Below are 15922 nucleotides of genomic sequence, written 5' to 3' on the forward strand. Positions count from 1 at the left end.
GTCTTCAAACATCCAAAGGATAAAGGTATTAGATTTTTTTTCCGTTTGGTTCTAAAGATCAAAACAAGCGCAGTGGGGTGGTTGCAAAGAGACAAATTTAGGGTTGACATAAGGGGAAACTCCTTTACAACTAGAGGTAGCTAAAGTAGAAAGAGCTTCCAGCTTCCTCCAGAAGTAGTGAGTGCTCCATAGTTGAGGTCTTTAAGCAAGGCTAGATGACCATTTGTGGGACATGTCAAAATAATAGGGGATCTTCCTCAAGTATGGATTGGTTAAGATGACCAACAAAGTCCTTTCTTACTCTGAAATTCTGTGATTCTAACTTCTCTTTCTTCTAGCAATTTGAACAGGATCTGAAGGGCCATCACGTGGGGGTCTCATGATGGTGGAGCCCTAGAGGGCTCCGAATCGCAGCCATTTCTTCCTTCACCACCAGCTGCTCTGCTTGGTCTCCACTCCACTGTCATTATCACATCTCTGTTCCAAGTACCCTCTGGTGTACACCCCATCCCACCCCCAGCTTTTGCGTTTTATCTCACCCATTAGACTCTTTCTTCTTTTCTTATTGGTATCCCCAGTGCTTGGTACAGTTCTTGGCATATAACAGATAATTCAGAAATGTTTACTATACTGGAGCTTTAAGAAATGGCAAATAATCACTATTAAATTGGGAGAGAGTTCATAATGGCTGCTGGTTACACCGGGACAACCACACCAAAGGGTCATGAAACACTGTGATGGAGAACTGTAACTTCTTCTGTAAGGGCTGGAATTGTATCTCCATGATGCCACCATCTTGCCATCAGTTTTTCCATCGCACATGTTCCTCCCCACTCCACTTTTCCCCTCTTAGCTTGGGCACAATAATCACATCAACACAACCACTGCTTCTGGAAAAGGTACATCAGCTGATCCATGGATCGACTCACCATCCCTGTAACTGACCAGATGAAAGCTCCCTTCCTTGGCCACCAGTTCCCTAAACATGCTGCCTCTTCCTATTATACAGTGTAAGCCCTTTGAAGCAAAGACTGTCTCATTTGTGTGTTGCTATACCTGCTGCTTACCGTAATTCCTGGCACATTATTGATGTTGAGTTGTTCCAAACATGTTCGACTCCCCGTGACCCCATTTTTGGGGGTTTTCTTAACAAAGATATTGGAGTGGTTTGCCATTTCCTTCTCCAGTTAAGGTTACTCATGAGGAACTGAGCCCAACAGGGTTAACTGACTTGCCCAGAGTCACATAGCTAATAAGTATCAAAGGTCAGATTTGAACTCAGATTCTCCTGATTCCAGGGCTGGCACTCTATCCACTGCACCACCTAGCTGCCCAAGTAAGCATTTAATACATGATTATTTATCCATTCATTCAATCTTAAAATTCTGGAGAAAATGAGAATAGCAACAAATAATCTTGCTGTTCCACAAACAAGCCTCTCCCATCCGTCCTCTTTGCCTCTGCACAGGCCATTGCCCATGCCTGGAATGCCCTCCTTCTTCACCTGCATCCCTCCTTTCTTCGAAAGCCTTGCTCAAGCACCACCTTCAGCATGAGGCCTTTCCTACTGCCTTCCCCCACAAATCACTCTGTATCTAAGGCAGGGGCTATTTCTGTTTCCTTTTTATCTTTGTGTGCCCAGCACCCAGCCCAGTGCCCAGCTCTTAACTGTTGTGTAATAAATGCTTTATGACTGAAAGGATGGCACAGAAGAAACATTCTTACCTTGTGCGTTTTCAGGCTTTGACACTCGTTCCTTTCTACTGCTTTATGAAACCTGCGCTCTTCCAGGTCAATCTTTCTTCTATAGTTATTGAGATCTTCTTTCATTTCTTGTGTAGCGACCTCTTCATTTTTAGCAAGTTGCTGCAAAGAGTTTGAATAATCAATCTTTTTAAAATACATCTGGTAATCATCTCACCTATACGACTTTAATTGTACTGATATGACTTCAATATATACGGTAGAATAAAAAAAGTGACCCAAACTATCCCCACTTAGCCTCCAGTGGATCTGTGGGGTAAGTGAAGTAATGTGGCTAGTCCTTCCCACCTGGGACGTCACAGTTCATCCTTGCTTTCTCATCCTATGCAATTCTTGTAACGTTCTCCCAGAGATTCTCTACATTCTACCCAATGTGACAGACACCTTGTGTCTAGATCGTTTTACATTTTGAGAGCACTGGAGAACCATTAAGGCTGTCCATCTGTTTTCCACTGAAATAGCTACGTGACAGGCCCACCTCTTTCACCAATCATACATCTGATTGCTGACAAGCTGTCAGTAGTGCAGAACTCGAATAGAACTGGCCTTATTTTGACTTAGAAAACCTCAAATTAACATCCAGTGTTGTACTGTATTTCTAAAATTTTGTTAAACATTTCCCAACCACACTTTAATCTGGTTCAAGTGGCCCTCTGCACTGGGAGCTTTGCCGCTTCTTGAGAGCAGGTCACTGCGAGCAAAGTACTTCAGTGTACCTTTCCATTGCCCTTTGAGCTACCCATGATTTCAATTACTTTGGAGTCTGTGGTGTTCCAAGCTTTACAACTGTAATGTATTATGGGAAGAATGTGTTCAGAAGATGAATTTTATGTGCCAAGGGGGAGTGCCTAGGTTAGAGCTTGGAATATGGTAGTCAATCTGTCAACAAGCATTTATTAAATGCCTCCTCTGTCCCAGGCACTCAATGATGCTTGTTGATTGACCAGGATTGCTGAAAGCACTGCACAATTTCCCAAATGCAATGCAGCACTTGCAATTCCTTACTGTTATCCAATTAGAAGTTCAATTTACTATTTACCAGTAGTCCCTGTTCCAGATAAATGTAATGATGTATTGCATAGTACCTCTCACATAGTAGACACCTAATAAAAGTTTGTCGACTATTAACTTAATAGAAAGGCCATGCAACTGGATATCTAAGTCACTTTATTCACAGGAAATTTCATTCATTTAGTTTTTCTTGATTAAATAATTGTTGGTCCAACTGCTTAAATATTCATGATGACACTGTGCAAGGAGCACAATGTTATCCATGAAAAAGATAATCTGGAGAATCACACCATCAATAGGGAATACTTCCTCTCTTCCATTTGGACCCTGCATAGGACACCCTTCCTGAAAGTGGTAAACACCTTTAGTGAGCACACGCCTCCATCTTGTGCCTCATTTGAAGTTAATGACTGGAAAGCCATTGCGCAGTTATTTCTGTGATCCATTCACCAAGTAATTTTGTATGAACTTAGCATATACACAAGATCCTTGTTAGAAAGCCTTCCAGTTGTAATTTGATTTAAGTAAAATACAGCTTTGTAATCAACAAAATAATAGAACCCCAGGGATCTTCTATTCCTCTCCTTTCAGTCAACTGTGTCTGCAAAAATGTGGTCTATGGCAGAAAATGATGTAGGCTGCTCTGCTGACTCACCTCCGTAAGACTGTCTACTATGCCACAGAAACCTCTTCACTATGAAAGTTCACTTGGCCCCTGGACTACTTCTCACATGTAAGTGCTCGCTGCCTTCTGATGGTCCGATTCCTTCTAGAATGTCCAATTTAAAGAGGTGTCTGTCCCAGGCCAATAATGTCTTCATTTCTCTCCAGGCTGCACTGCTGACTCTACTCCTGGACTTTTTCTGCCACGCCACCACTTTAGGTACCTTCACCACTGTTCTCTCCCTTTTCAGTTCCCTTTTATGTGCTGTCTTCCCTCTTCAGAATATAACTCCTTGAGGGCAGGGGTGATCTTTCTTTCCGCTTGTATTTATATTCCCAGCACTTAGCACAGTGCCTGGTACGCAATACACATTTAATAAATGCTTGTTGACTGTTTGGCCCCTTCTTTTTTGCCTCCATTTAGAATACCTTCAAAATATATGAGTCATTCTCAGAGATTTTATAAAAATGGGAACACAGGCACCTCAGTGACAAATGAGTTATCTTCAGTTCCTTTTTTTGTTATTAAAATCAGCCATGACTTCTTCCATTCTTTTAGTTTCTTCCCCTCCCTGAACTATCTTAGAAAACTAATGCTCAATTTTTTCAAGATCATATTGTCTCCAGGACAATCTTCTCCAAGTGCACTTACTTGGGTTCAGCCTCTTTTCCATACTTCAGTACATCAGGGATTGAGGTACTGGGTCCAAATGTCATAAATAAAATAGATTTGTTGTAGAAACATTGACACACTTTTTCCATTTTCTCTGTTTGTTGTCTTCCTGCCAGTTTCATCTTGGGATGTTCTTGGGATGATGCGGCTCAGTTCAATTCAATCTAACAAGCAGTAAGGGCTCGCTATGTACCGGGGACTGCCCTAGACACGTGGTCTCATGCCAAACTGTCTGGGGAATTCTGTTCACAATCTCCTTGCCATCTTCTTCCAGCGTGCTTTATGGATGCACAGGCAATCTAAACTAGGGTTGCCATATCTCTCTAACTGGCTAGGAGAACAAGCATTTGGCGGCTCTGACAGTTTCAGGGCTCTTTCTGCCTCAGTGTCACAACTGCTTCATGTTGGTTAAACTTTTGCAACAAACAGCAACAATAAAGATCAATGCCTTCGTTTTTCATCTCCCATTTTCCCAGCATCAATGACTCATTGGACTAAGTGAGGATTAAAGCTGTGGTGACTGAATGCAGGGTTGTCTTCTCACTTTACCCTCACTCGTACCCTGATTTTGACCTTGGCTCTACCTAGTCACAGACAGACGATGCAGACAGTCAGTGCTGCACTGTGATGTCATTTGGTGCTGGCTGTGTCCAGCACCTTCTCACTCTCTTCAGGAAAAAATATTTGGAATATGCAGATGTGAAGCTTCTGAATAACCAACCTGAATAAAGCCTTTGGCCTCTTTCATTTCTCACATCTGAGTCATATCTTCCAAAATGCTTTTCAGTAACATCTTCCCCCGTGTCCACCTTCACATTATAGTCACCGAGTATCAAAGTCTATGTCAAATTGATTTGAAAGATCTCTTCAAGCACTTTGCAGAACTTCTTGACCCCTTTATCCTCTGTGACAGATGCTGGTATGTTAAACCACAGTCACATTCATGGAAGCCTTTCTGCTTATACAAGTGAAAAGACTAAGTGTCTCATGAAATGATGGACCCATAATAGTTCTACCAGTTTTTTTTGCTTTTCTCTCCAAGGAAAGCTTGGGAAACATCCTTCCATTTAGCTGCAATTTCTCTTTGTCTTCTGATTTTATATCAAGAATAAAATCATTTATTACCATTCAGTTGTTCTAACAATAATGTCAATTTGTTGGTCACAGGACAAAGTTCTCAGACTTGGAATACCAACAGTTAAACAGTATCTACAGACCATTAAAAACTTTGTGAGTTTTTGCACCCTTTCTACCACTTCACCACCATCTTTGTGGAAGTAGAAAGAGGTCAGTCACACATAGCTAAAAGCTGGTTTTTATTTTTCTTTGTTTCCTGGATAGTTTATGAGTAAAACAGTTCCATCACCTCACTGTCAATTGATGGTGATAAAATTCTGTTAGATCGGTCCTTAGAAGAATACTTAAGTCTTGTCAGAAATGTACTTTTTAAAAATAAAAATTTGTTTGTTTGTTTTTTTAAAGGGAAAAATTCAGGTAAAGATTTAGATCTATGAAGACAAAAAATACAATAGAATTTATAAAAGGATGATAACCTAACTCTTGTTAAAGGGGAGATGTACAGAACGAGACAAAAAATTTTTCACAAGAAGAATGTATGCATTTTTGATTTAATCATAACTTGTTACATGGATAATCCCTTATTATTTGAAGGAGGGCAGGGGTAACTAATGCTGATGATAATGTCAAAAACAAAAGAAGAATATAAATAAAGAGGTGACAAATATCTTTAAAAATGGACAGAAGAGAACAAAAGGGAATTCGGAGAACAAATTAGGACAACTTTGAAAGTAACATCTTGAGATGGAAATTCATGGTTTCATGTATAATCCTTTTTTCTGTACTACTTTGTATATGGAAATGCTCCCTTTTCTAGTGTTCATTAAATTCATGATAAAAAAAATTTAAATGAAAATACAACAAAAACAAAATAAAACCACCCTTACTTTCCATTCATTAATCTGAATTAGAGGTTTTATTGTATTAATATTTAATAAGCAGGCTATTTTGTGAACTTCACTTGCATGAAATTCATGTGTTAAACTCCTAAAAAATGAGTTCTTTCAATAATCATACCATTAATTCTCTTACAACATATCCTTCTTTCACAGAAAGCATAAAGATAAACTTCAACCTACCTTCCATCATCATGAATTCCAAATCAAAGGACTAAAAATTTAAGCGGCCACATACCCACTGCTGAGCCCCAACATGAATTAAAAATCTAATTCATAGTCAGTGTGGAATTAAAATGCTGCAACCAACAGTGAACTGACCTAGACTAATATGAGATTTCTCAAAGCCGGATGTTTATCATATTTTCAAGAGTTAATTTATACCTGTTCTAAGAGTCTTCTTTGGACTTCAATTTCCAACCTTTGTAATTCTACTTCTTTGGCTGTAGTTGCGACTTCTTCATCTCTCAAAGATATCTACAGCAGAACACCACATAGTGTTAAATGACAAATTTGCAAAATACTTTCATCTTAGGGCTAAGCATTCTCGAATAATTTCATAAACACTCACACTATGAAAGTGAGTACAATGATAATAAATAGGTGCCTAAATGAGACATTAAAAACATTACTCACAGATTTTACTGTGAATAATCTTTCATTTAAAGTTGTCTCTTAAATTAAAAGAGAAAAACTATTACCATTTGTTCATTGCTGAAGCTCACGAGAACAGATGGTAATTCTTATCATTTCTGTAACTATCACTATAAGTTGGGACAAGTGGAACAATCTGAAATCTCAGCTGCTCTAACCTGAGCTGTCTAATCTTACTGGTTTTATCTATGGAAACTTTTAAAATCAATATATCCTAATGTTTGGCACATATAACTCTAGGTTTGAATTTCTTGTACCCAATCGTGATCATTTCACCAGCTTTTATAGTATATCTATTATATCTATCTATATCTATCTATCTATCTATATATGTATATATATATGTGTGTATGTTTAGGCAATTGGGGTTAAGTGACTTGCCTTGGTTACACAGCTAGTTGAACTCAGGTCCTTCTGATTTCAGGGTCGGTGTTCTGTCCACTGCACCACCTAGCTGCCCCTGAACTTACCAATAATATTTGAAGGTTTAATTATTTGATTTTTGTTTATGCTTAGTTTTGTAAATTTTGAATATTTTTTTTTTAACAAGACAGGGCACCCTTTTGTTATGCATTGCGTGTGCAGTGGTTTCTGGATGACACTTTTTGAGACCAATGGTCAGTAGAGGAGGTCTCCTGTGTGGTCACCTGATCGTTCTCCACTAGGCTATTTCTTGTGGGGTCATGTCCAAACTGTACTGTACCGTAGGGTATCAAAACGTTATTCTTGGAATGATCTTAAGGCCAGGATTATAAATGCGGTCTTTTCAGTCACTGGGCAGCAGCTGATAAATTCTAACAAGGTTTGAAAATAGACTAGAGTGATACATAGCAAAAGATGGTGGTTATGTTGAATTTTAATAAGAAACATCAATATTCTAATATTTAAAATAATTACTCTGTCAAACTCGTTTGGTAAGTTTGTAGCATTTATACTTCTGAAGTAATTAAAGCTAAAAACTCTACTAAGACTCAGAGGGCACTCTCTCCTATTCTATCAGTAAGTCCACAAGCCTAAGTGCCTACTATGTGCCAGACACTGTGCTAAGCACAAAGGATACAAAGAAAAGAAAAGGACAGTCCTTGCTTTCAAGGAGCTCACAGTGTAACTGGGGATCACTACTATGTACAAACCAGATACATACAAGATAAACTGGAGATAATCAACAGAGGTAAGACCCTATCATTAAGGGCAATCAGGAAAGGTTTCTTGTAGAAGGTGGAATTTTAGCTGAGACTTGAAGGAAGCCAGGGAAGTGACATGGCACTGATGAGGGAGGAGAGTTCCAGGCCTGGGGGACAGCCTGTAAAACTGTCCCAAACAGGGAGATGGAGAACCTCGTGGGAGGAAGAGCAAGGCAGCCAATGTCAATGGCTTGCAAAGTACACAGCAGGTGAGAGGTGGGGTGTATGTAAGGAGTAAGAAGACTGGAAAGATAGGAGGAAGCCAGGGCATAGAAGGTTTTAAAAGTAAGAGTATATTATCTTTGATCCCAGGGGCCAATAGAGTTCACTGAATCAGGGGAAGACATAGTCAAACTTGGTTTTTAAAAAGATCAATTTGACAGCTGAATGGAGGATGGAATGGAGAAAGGAAGACCAACGCCAGACTATTTCATTAGTACAGGTGTAAAGTGATGAGGGCCTGCACTAGGGTGGTGGGAGTATTGTAGGACCAAAAGGAGAATATACAGGACATATCATAAAGGTGAAATTGACATGGTCCTGGCAACAGATTGGATTGGGGGTTGCGGGAATGAGAGTAAGGCGTTGAGGATGACATCGAGGTTGTAAGCTTGAGTGACTGGGAGGATGGTGGTACCCAACAGTAATTGGGAAGTTAGAAAGAGGGAGGATTTGCAGGTGGAGGGGGCGAGAGGCAATAACAAATTCATTTGGACATGATGAGTTTAAATGTCTACAACACATTTTATAAGTTCTACAAGTCATTTTATAAGTTCAAGATGCCCAACAGACATTTGAGGATGGGAGACAGGAGGTCAAGAGAGAGGTCAAGTGAATCAGCTCACACACCAGATTCCTGAAATTAGATCAAGAATTAAGTCCCTATAATTGTTTCCCATATGAGCACACTGAAGAGGAAAGATAAGGCATTCCATGCAGTACCTTTGGAATTGCTTTATATCCTTAGTATCCCTAAAAGTCCTAATGGCCTGGTCTTGAGGACACAGTACAAGATACAACTTTTCTATATGGCTTACATAAGATAGCAGAATGTTTTCTTATTTGGAAATCTGTTGGTTTGTATATACATTTTCCTCAAAATAGGAAATGGGAATATTTTTAGTAATGAAAATAAACAAACCAATCTCTAGCAACAACTATTCTGTGGATGAGCAAAATTAAGACCTAATTTCTCAGTCTTTGGGTTATTAATATTAGAGAGAAGATACACATTATTCCACACTTCAAAGATATGAGAAATAAAATTTGTTTCAAAACTCACAAAATAATTTGAATAAATTAATAATTAATATAATAATTTTACTGTTTATATTAAAGTAAATGATATTCAAGTGTACTGAATATTGAAATAGAACATGTTTTACCTTAGAAATGCCAAAAGGAAAATATTCAAAGATTAGGACAAAAGGAGTCAGAAAATAAGGGTTACTGTTTGGCTGTATAAGGTATCCTAGTAGAGATGGACATTTTCCACACATAATTTTAAAAAAAAGGAATTACTGTCTTGCTCCAATTCTCTTGAGAGAATGTGTCAGTCATCTGATGCACATAACAACTCCTCAGGGAAAAGTTACTAAAATAAGAATAACAAACCTTTCTATGAATTTCATCATCTAGTCTTCTCAGTTCCATTTCACGTTGGTCCAGCTGATTCCACAGAAAACGCTTTCTCGAAGCATTAAGGAGCTGTATTTCTTTTAATTTCAGATCTCTTTTCACTGCAAGTAGTCTTTAAATCCAAAATGCAACAAGAACAAATAAAATCTTTCCCAATATAGCACTAAATTGAAAAATATTAAGTTTCACAACAACAGCTGGCCTTCACCTATTCTCATCTACTTTCCGTTTAATGGGTTCCATTGTTCCACAGCTGTGTTTACAACAGGGGAAATGAAAGCTTCACAATGACAAAACAAGCCTGAATTCACCAGGACTAGAAAAATTGCCCATGTGCCATTGACCATCTCTTTCATACTCAAAAGTTCCTCTGTTAAGTCTGTTACCCTAATTGTTTTAAACAAATAAAAACCCATTTCTAACTTTTGTTCAAAAAAATAATGTGACATTTTGTACCAGGCTAGCTTCAGCAGCATTTGGTTTTGTTTTTAGCATTTATTAAAAGGAAGCCAATGGCTCAACTCAATGGTTACATTTTGAAAAAATTCATATTGCAAATAAACTTAAGCCACCACTACAGAATAGGAATCAAAGCATACTTCACAACTCCAATTAACCCACTCTCAACAATTTTAATTAACAGATATTTTGAATTTCAAATTTGTGTGTACAAAGAGGCAGTTTACTAAAAGGAGGCCTTTTTCAAAAGACAAGTTCTGAATAGCATAATGGAAGGCATTACATAGTCAAGAAAAAATTTTTAAGACACATATGTGCTATTATAAAACAAAACCAACAAGATGGTGTTACACAGAATTTGAATGAAATAAACCAGTGAGAGCTGGTTTATCTAGAATTCTATTAACCAGAACTTTTGTGATTTGTCAATAAAGCCACAGATGTTCATGATGATGGATGGCTCTGTGGCCACACAAAAAACTGCACTGTCTTTCAAATAATCAAAGAAAAATTAATTTATATTCAGAGAAGTTTTAGTATAAAGTGGGCTTTATTATATCCTATTTATTTGACACTTGGCCAAACCCTGCATGGTATAAATGTATATGGAAATCAAATACTTAACCAGAATGCTCCTATGCTAAATGCTGTTGAATTTCTAGTTCAACAGTAAAAAAAAGTAAAAGATAACGAAACCTGCTCTTGCATAGGCAACAAGAAAGCAGTGTCCTAGCATGTACCTATCTCTTTGTTCTATGAGCTTCTTCTCCTCTTCCAGAAGAATATCCCTCCTCTTGTTCTCAGCCTCACGCAGCAGCTCCTGTTTCTGGTACCAAACTTCATCTTCATCTTTCTGTCTCTTTACTTCGGCTTCCATTTCGTGGACTGCCTGCCTGAGTTAAAACAATTCCCCATACCGTTATAAAAAATGAAATCAAAAGATCAAGATCAACCAAACGGCCCTTTGCTCTTAAAAATTTTTACAATGATTGTAAAAATTTACTATTTTACCATGAGAGAGGCCTGATTTGGTTGGACACTAAGGTTATGTCCAGAACAAAATAAAAAATTTAAAATGCTTCAGAAAATGCTTTCTCAAAGCATTAAGTAGTATATTTTTTAAATTTCAGATCTTTTTTCACTGCAAGTCGTCTTTAAATCAAAAGTGCAACAAGAACAAATAAAAACATTTCCTGATAAATTCCAAACTGAAAAATATTTTTGCACTTAACAGTATTTTATTTTTTCCAATTACATGTAAAGATAGTTTTCAACATTCACTTTCATAAGATTTTGAGTTCCAAATTTTTTCTCCCTCTCTCTCCTATGCCCTCCCCAAGACGGCAAGCAATCTGATGAGGTACAGATGTACGATCACATTAAACATATTTACACATTAGTCATGTTGTGAAAGAAGACCAAAAGGGAAAAATCATGAGAAAGAAAAAAAACAAAAGAACCCTGAAAACAGTATGCTTCTATCTGCATTCAGACTCCACAGTTCTTTCTCTGGATGTGGACAGCATTTTCCATCATGAGTCTTTTGGAATTGTCTTAAATCACTATATTGCTGAGAAGAGCTAAGTCTATCATAGTCAATCATTGCACAATGTTGCTGTTATCGTGTACAACGTTCTCCTGGTTCTGCTCACTTCACTCAGCATCACTCCATATAAGTCTCTCCAGTTTTTCTGAAATCTGCCTGCTCATCATTTCTTACAGCACAATAGTATTCCATTACATGCATATACCACAACTTGTTCAGCCATTCCTCTATTGATGGGTATCCCCTTACTTTCTAATTCTTTGCCACCCCACAAAACGAGTTGCTATAAATATTTTTGTATATCTGGGTCCTTTTCCATTTTTTATGAGCTCTTCGGGATACAGACCTAGTAGTGGTATTGCTGGATCAAAGAGTATGCACAGTTTTATAGCCCTTTAGGCATTAACTTGAAAAATATTAAGATTTGCAACAACAGATGGCCTTCGCCAGCTTTAAAAAAAAAGGTTAAAAAACTCGTTTCTAAACGTGTTCTTATGAATAACCCTTGTTTATATTCATAACATACGCAACTTACAAAAGACAAGTTACCATGATTTTCCCTTCACAACAAATGAGATGACATATATAATGAAGAACTTTGCAAACCTTAAAAGGGCTATTAAAATGTTTTCAATTATCATTATTATTATTATTACGGTTGTTATTATTCTATGATTACCTCTCTTTTAAGTATTCCAGTTCATCATTCCTTATCCTTTCTAGTTCTTGAGTCTGATAGTCCACGATGAATTTGGGATACTTATTAAAGATTGGGTATTGGCTTTTTGTCAGAGGGACAAAGTCATCAAGCATGGTCTCTGGATGAATATCAACTGGAGTACAAAGCATGAGGCGATAGGCTTCTTGAATTACAACTGTTACATCCAGGTTATTACGATGGTGGAAAAAATACTGTAAGAAAAAATTCTTTTAAATATAAGGTTATCTTGTGAATGTAGTTATATAGTGTGATATACACGATTGTTTAAAAAAATCAAAAAAGAACCAAGTTGGAAAGTGCACAGTAGAGAACAAAAGAAAACTTACAAGAAAGCAAAGAAAAGATGGACAGCTCTGAATACAATTTGTTATATTTATTATAGAGGCTTTCTTGAAACAGAAATTTATTGCTGTCTATTATGAATCCTCTCTTATATTCTGCTGTGCACATGGCAACGCTTTTTTCCTTTCTTATTGTGTATTTAAGTTTAAAATAAATTAATAAAAAAAAAATCAAACAAGTTTATTTTCAATAGGAAATTTTTCCAGGAAGGACAATGCTTTTCTTAATATCTACATGGGTCCCAAACTAAGACTTCAAATAATATTTCCATAAGGCAAGATGATTCCTAACCAAAAACATGACCTGGAGGAAAATAATTTTTATGATTAAAACGAAAAAATTTCTTGTACCCACAGAGAATGAATGATCTGACAACAATGGTAACCTTTTCTGTCACATAAAAGTCCCTGATGCCTTTGAGGATTAGCTCTTTAAAGGTCTCAGAAGTTTTTCATGTTTTGCTAGTCTTTCTAGCAGACAACCTTCTGCTTTAATTTATTAAGTGTGACTGACATAAATGTCCAGAACAGATGATCACATTTTATCATGGAAACTTCATTCAGGCAGTTTAACCAAAAACCTCTTCAACTTCCAACAACAATCTCTACTGCTTTCAAGGCATTTCTTCATGCAGAGTGAAATGGGCAGAACCAGAACAATTTATTTAAGAACACTGTAAAAATGAACAATTTTGAAAGACTGAAAAACTCGATCAATGCAATGATCACCCACGACTCTACGTGACTGAGGAGAAAGTAAGAAAATTGACCATTTTCTACTTCCTGATGCATCCACAGTGTTGAATGGGGTATCTTTTTTGAAAATGGCCAATGTGGAACTTTGATTTACTTGACTATGAGTATTTATTAGAAGTGTTCTTTTTTCTTTCTTTTTTTTTTTCAGGGGTGGAGATTGGTAGGAGAGCAAGAAAATAAATGCTTGTTATATGAAAAAAATTAATAAAAAAAGGAATATTAAAAAGTGAAAAGAGGGACATTTCTTGAGCCTATTTCTCTGACATGCCTTAAAGTTTTAAGGTATTATATAATGATTATTATGCTCAGTTGGGTTACAAGCACTTTTAATTAAAAAAATTAAACATTATATGCTGTATCTGTCAAGAGATAGAGTGAGTTTCTATTAGGATAAATAGTATAAGTGATATTCAATTGTAAAAAAGTGAAAACCATAAAAACCAATGTTATCCTGACTATTTTTGGCAAGTGATGCACACATATGGAGAGCTTCAATTTACAAAACCACACATTTGTACCTCAAAGTCATCTTTAAGATTACAGTTGAGTAAAGGTGCCTTGCAGCAGATGTTGTAGGCCACAACGATCATGAGGAGGAATGAAGGGTGGTTAGAAAAGACATTGTCGAATACTCTAAGCCATTCTTCTCTCGTGAGAACCTCTGAGAACACTGTTTCTAGAAGGGGCCATGCATATAACTAAAATAAATAAGAAAAGGCTTATCAGTTTGACAGGTACCTTTCAAAATGAATGTACTGGTAATGCTGAGTAATTCTGGTTTGACACAAAAATCATTCTAGTGAACAGTTATCAAAAGAATTTCTGTAATTTTTATTCTTTAGGTTTTGGAAACTGACAGGATTTTTGATGTCCTAGGGCAAGTGTGGAAAAAAAGGTATTAAGTGACATCTGTGTAAGGTTTGCGATGTGTTTTATGAAAGTGTACCACAAGCAAAGGTCAACTACAAAGGGCAGCTTTGGTCCCCAGAAGCAGAGAGCATCTTACCTGGGCAGTCACCCCACAGTTCATATAGTGTTGCAGCAGTTCCTTGTCATGATGGGCCAAAAGATTTTCTATCATACTGAGTATGTTGATAGGTGGATTAGGAAAATATTCAAACCAATGTTGACACCAATTAACTACGAAGGAAGAAAAGGACAACGATCACATTCATGTAGCTGTGAGAACATTCTGCAATCATGGGGTAGCATGTGACAGTGGAGAGAGGGTGGGGCCTGGAGTCAGGAAGGTCTGGGTCCAACACTAAGTTATGGATTGTGATCTGCTTGGTGAATAACGTTCCTCACACCAATGAAATCACAGACCCTTCATGTATTGGATGATTCTAGTTGACTAAGACATGTCCTTTTAAAGTATTATCATTCATGTGCACAGAAAACAGAAGACATAGACTTCTGCATTAGAACAATGGACTAAACAGCTTCTCATTCTTCAGAAATTTTGCAAATTCACTGAACTTCTAAAAGGCAATGGGTAAGAAGGGAGCAAAAAATATGATACAGCAGCACTCATAACCCTAGGCAAAAAAAAACACAAACCTTAAAATGCTATTTGATTTAAAAAAAAAAACCTTTTGCTAATTAAAAAATGAAGGAGAAATTCTTATAAAATGTAGCTATAAAGCATACAAACCATGCCCTCACACTGACACTGTTGGTCACAGTCAGGCACTATTCTGAAGCCTCCCCCTGGTGGGGAAGAGCGGGGGCCCTGGTTCCTGAAAGGCCTATGCCACTGATCAGATCCTGCCCTAATGGAAAGCTCCTGATGTGCATATATATGATTTTCCAAGGATCAGTTCAGCAAAGTTCCCAGAGGTTCATCACCAGCTTGGCTGCAGGGTGATGAATCTTCTGGACACAGCCACTCTTGAGGACCACCTAGCAAAGGACAGGCAAACAGTATCAGTGGAGAGAATACCCACACTGAAAAAAAAATAATAATAATGAATTAAATTAAAAAATAAATAAAAGGGTTCTGAAGTACTGAATTAAGAAGTAATCAAAATCATAGAATCATAGCATCTCAAAGCTGGAAGGCACCTCGGACATTGTCCAGTCAAAGCTATTCCTCAAGCACAAATTCCCCCATCTACAAAATCCCTAGTTAAGTGGTTATTTAGCCCCTAATTCAAAACCTTCTTTGATGAGCAACTCTACTGGACAAGGAAGACAAAAATCTAATGATATAGAAAAATTTCCAAATACTGAACTTAAATCTGGCTCTCTGTAATTTCCACCCACTAGTCCTACTATCGGTCTCTGGGCCCAAACAAAGTGAATCAAATTTCTCTTGCACGTAACAGTCCATCAAATTAATAAATCCCTCAACAAGAATTTTTTAAAGCTTACTACATATTAGGCACTGACTAAATGCTGGGATACAAAAACAAAAATGAAATTTTCTTGCTCTCAAGGAGCATATATTTTAATGGAGGCATTAACATGTACATAAAATAGGCATATATACAGATACAGAATAGATACAAAGTTATCTTAGAGGAGAAAGCACTAGCAG

The 15922-nt window shown here is 37.3% G+C and overlaps 1 protein-coding gene across 5 annotated transcripts in view; it reads right to left on the reverse strand.

The window, feature by feature from the left end:
* The window catches only part of TBC1D31 (TBC1 domain family member 31), a 69890-nt gene that overhangs the window by 18502 nt on the left and 35466 nt on the right, over window positions 1–15922 (reverse strand). For 4 of the 5 annotated variants that reach the window (XR_003568427.1, XM_027854074.1, XM_027854076.1 and 1 more), the window contains exons 12-18: window positions 14390–14523; window positions 13902–14081; window positions 12245–12477; window positions 10760–10912; window positions 9537–9672; window positions 6469–6561; window positions 1726–1866 (exon numbers count right to left, since the gene is read on the reverse strand). Coding sequence is in view for 4 of the 5 variants with exons in the window: in XM_027854074.1 (XP_027709875.1) it covers window positions 1726–1866; window positions 6469–6561; window positions 9537–9672; window positions 10760–10912; window positions 12245–12477; window positions 13902–14081; window positions 14390–14523 (1070 nt within the window). In the remaining variant the exon portion in view is untranslated. The remainder of the gene's footprint in view (window positions 1–1725; window positions 1867–6468; window positions 6562–9536; window positions 9673–10759; window positions 10913–12244; window positions 12478–13901; window positions 14082–14389; window positions 14524–15922) is intronic. The other variant, XM_027854075.1, reaches the window with a different exon arrangement.

This window comes from Vombatus ursinus, unplaced genomic scaffold (assembly GCF_900497805.2).
Source record: "Vombatus ursinus unplaced genomic scaffold, bare-nosed wombat genome assembly UNPS02010284.1, whole genome shotgun sequence".
Classification (NCBI taxonomy): Eukaryota; Metazoa; Chordata; class Mammalia; order Diprotodontia; family Vombatidae; genus Vombatus; species Vombatus ursinus.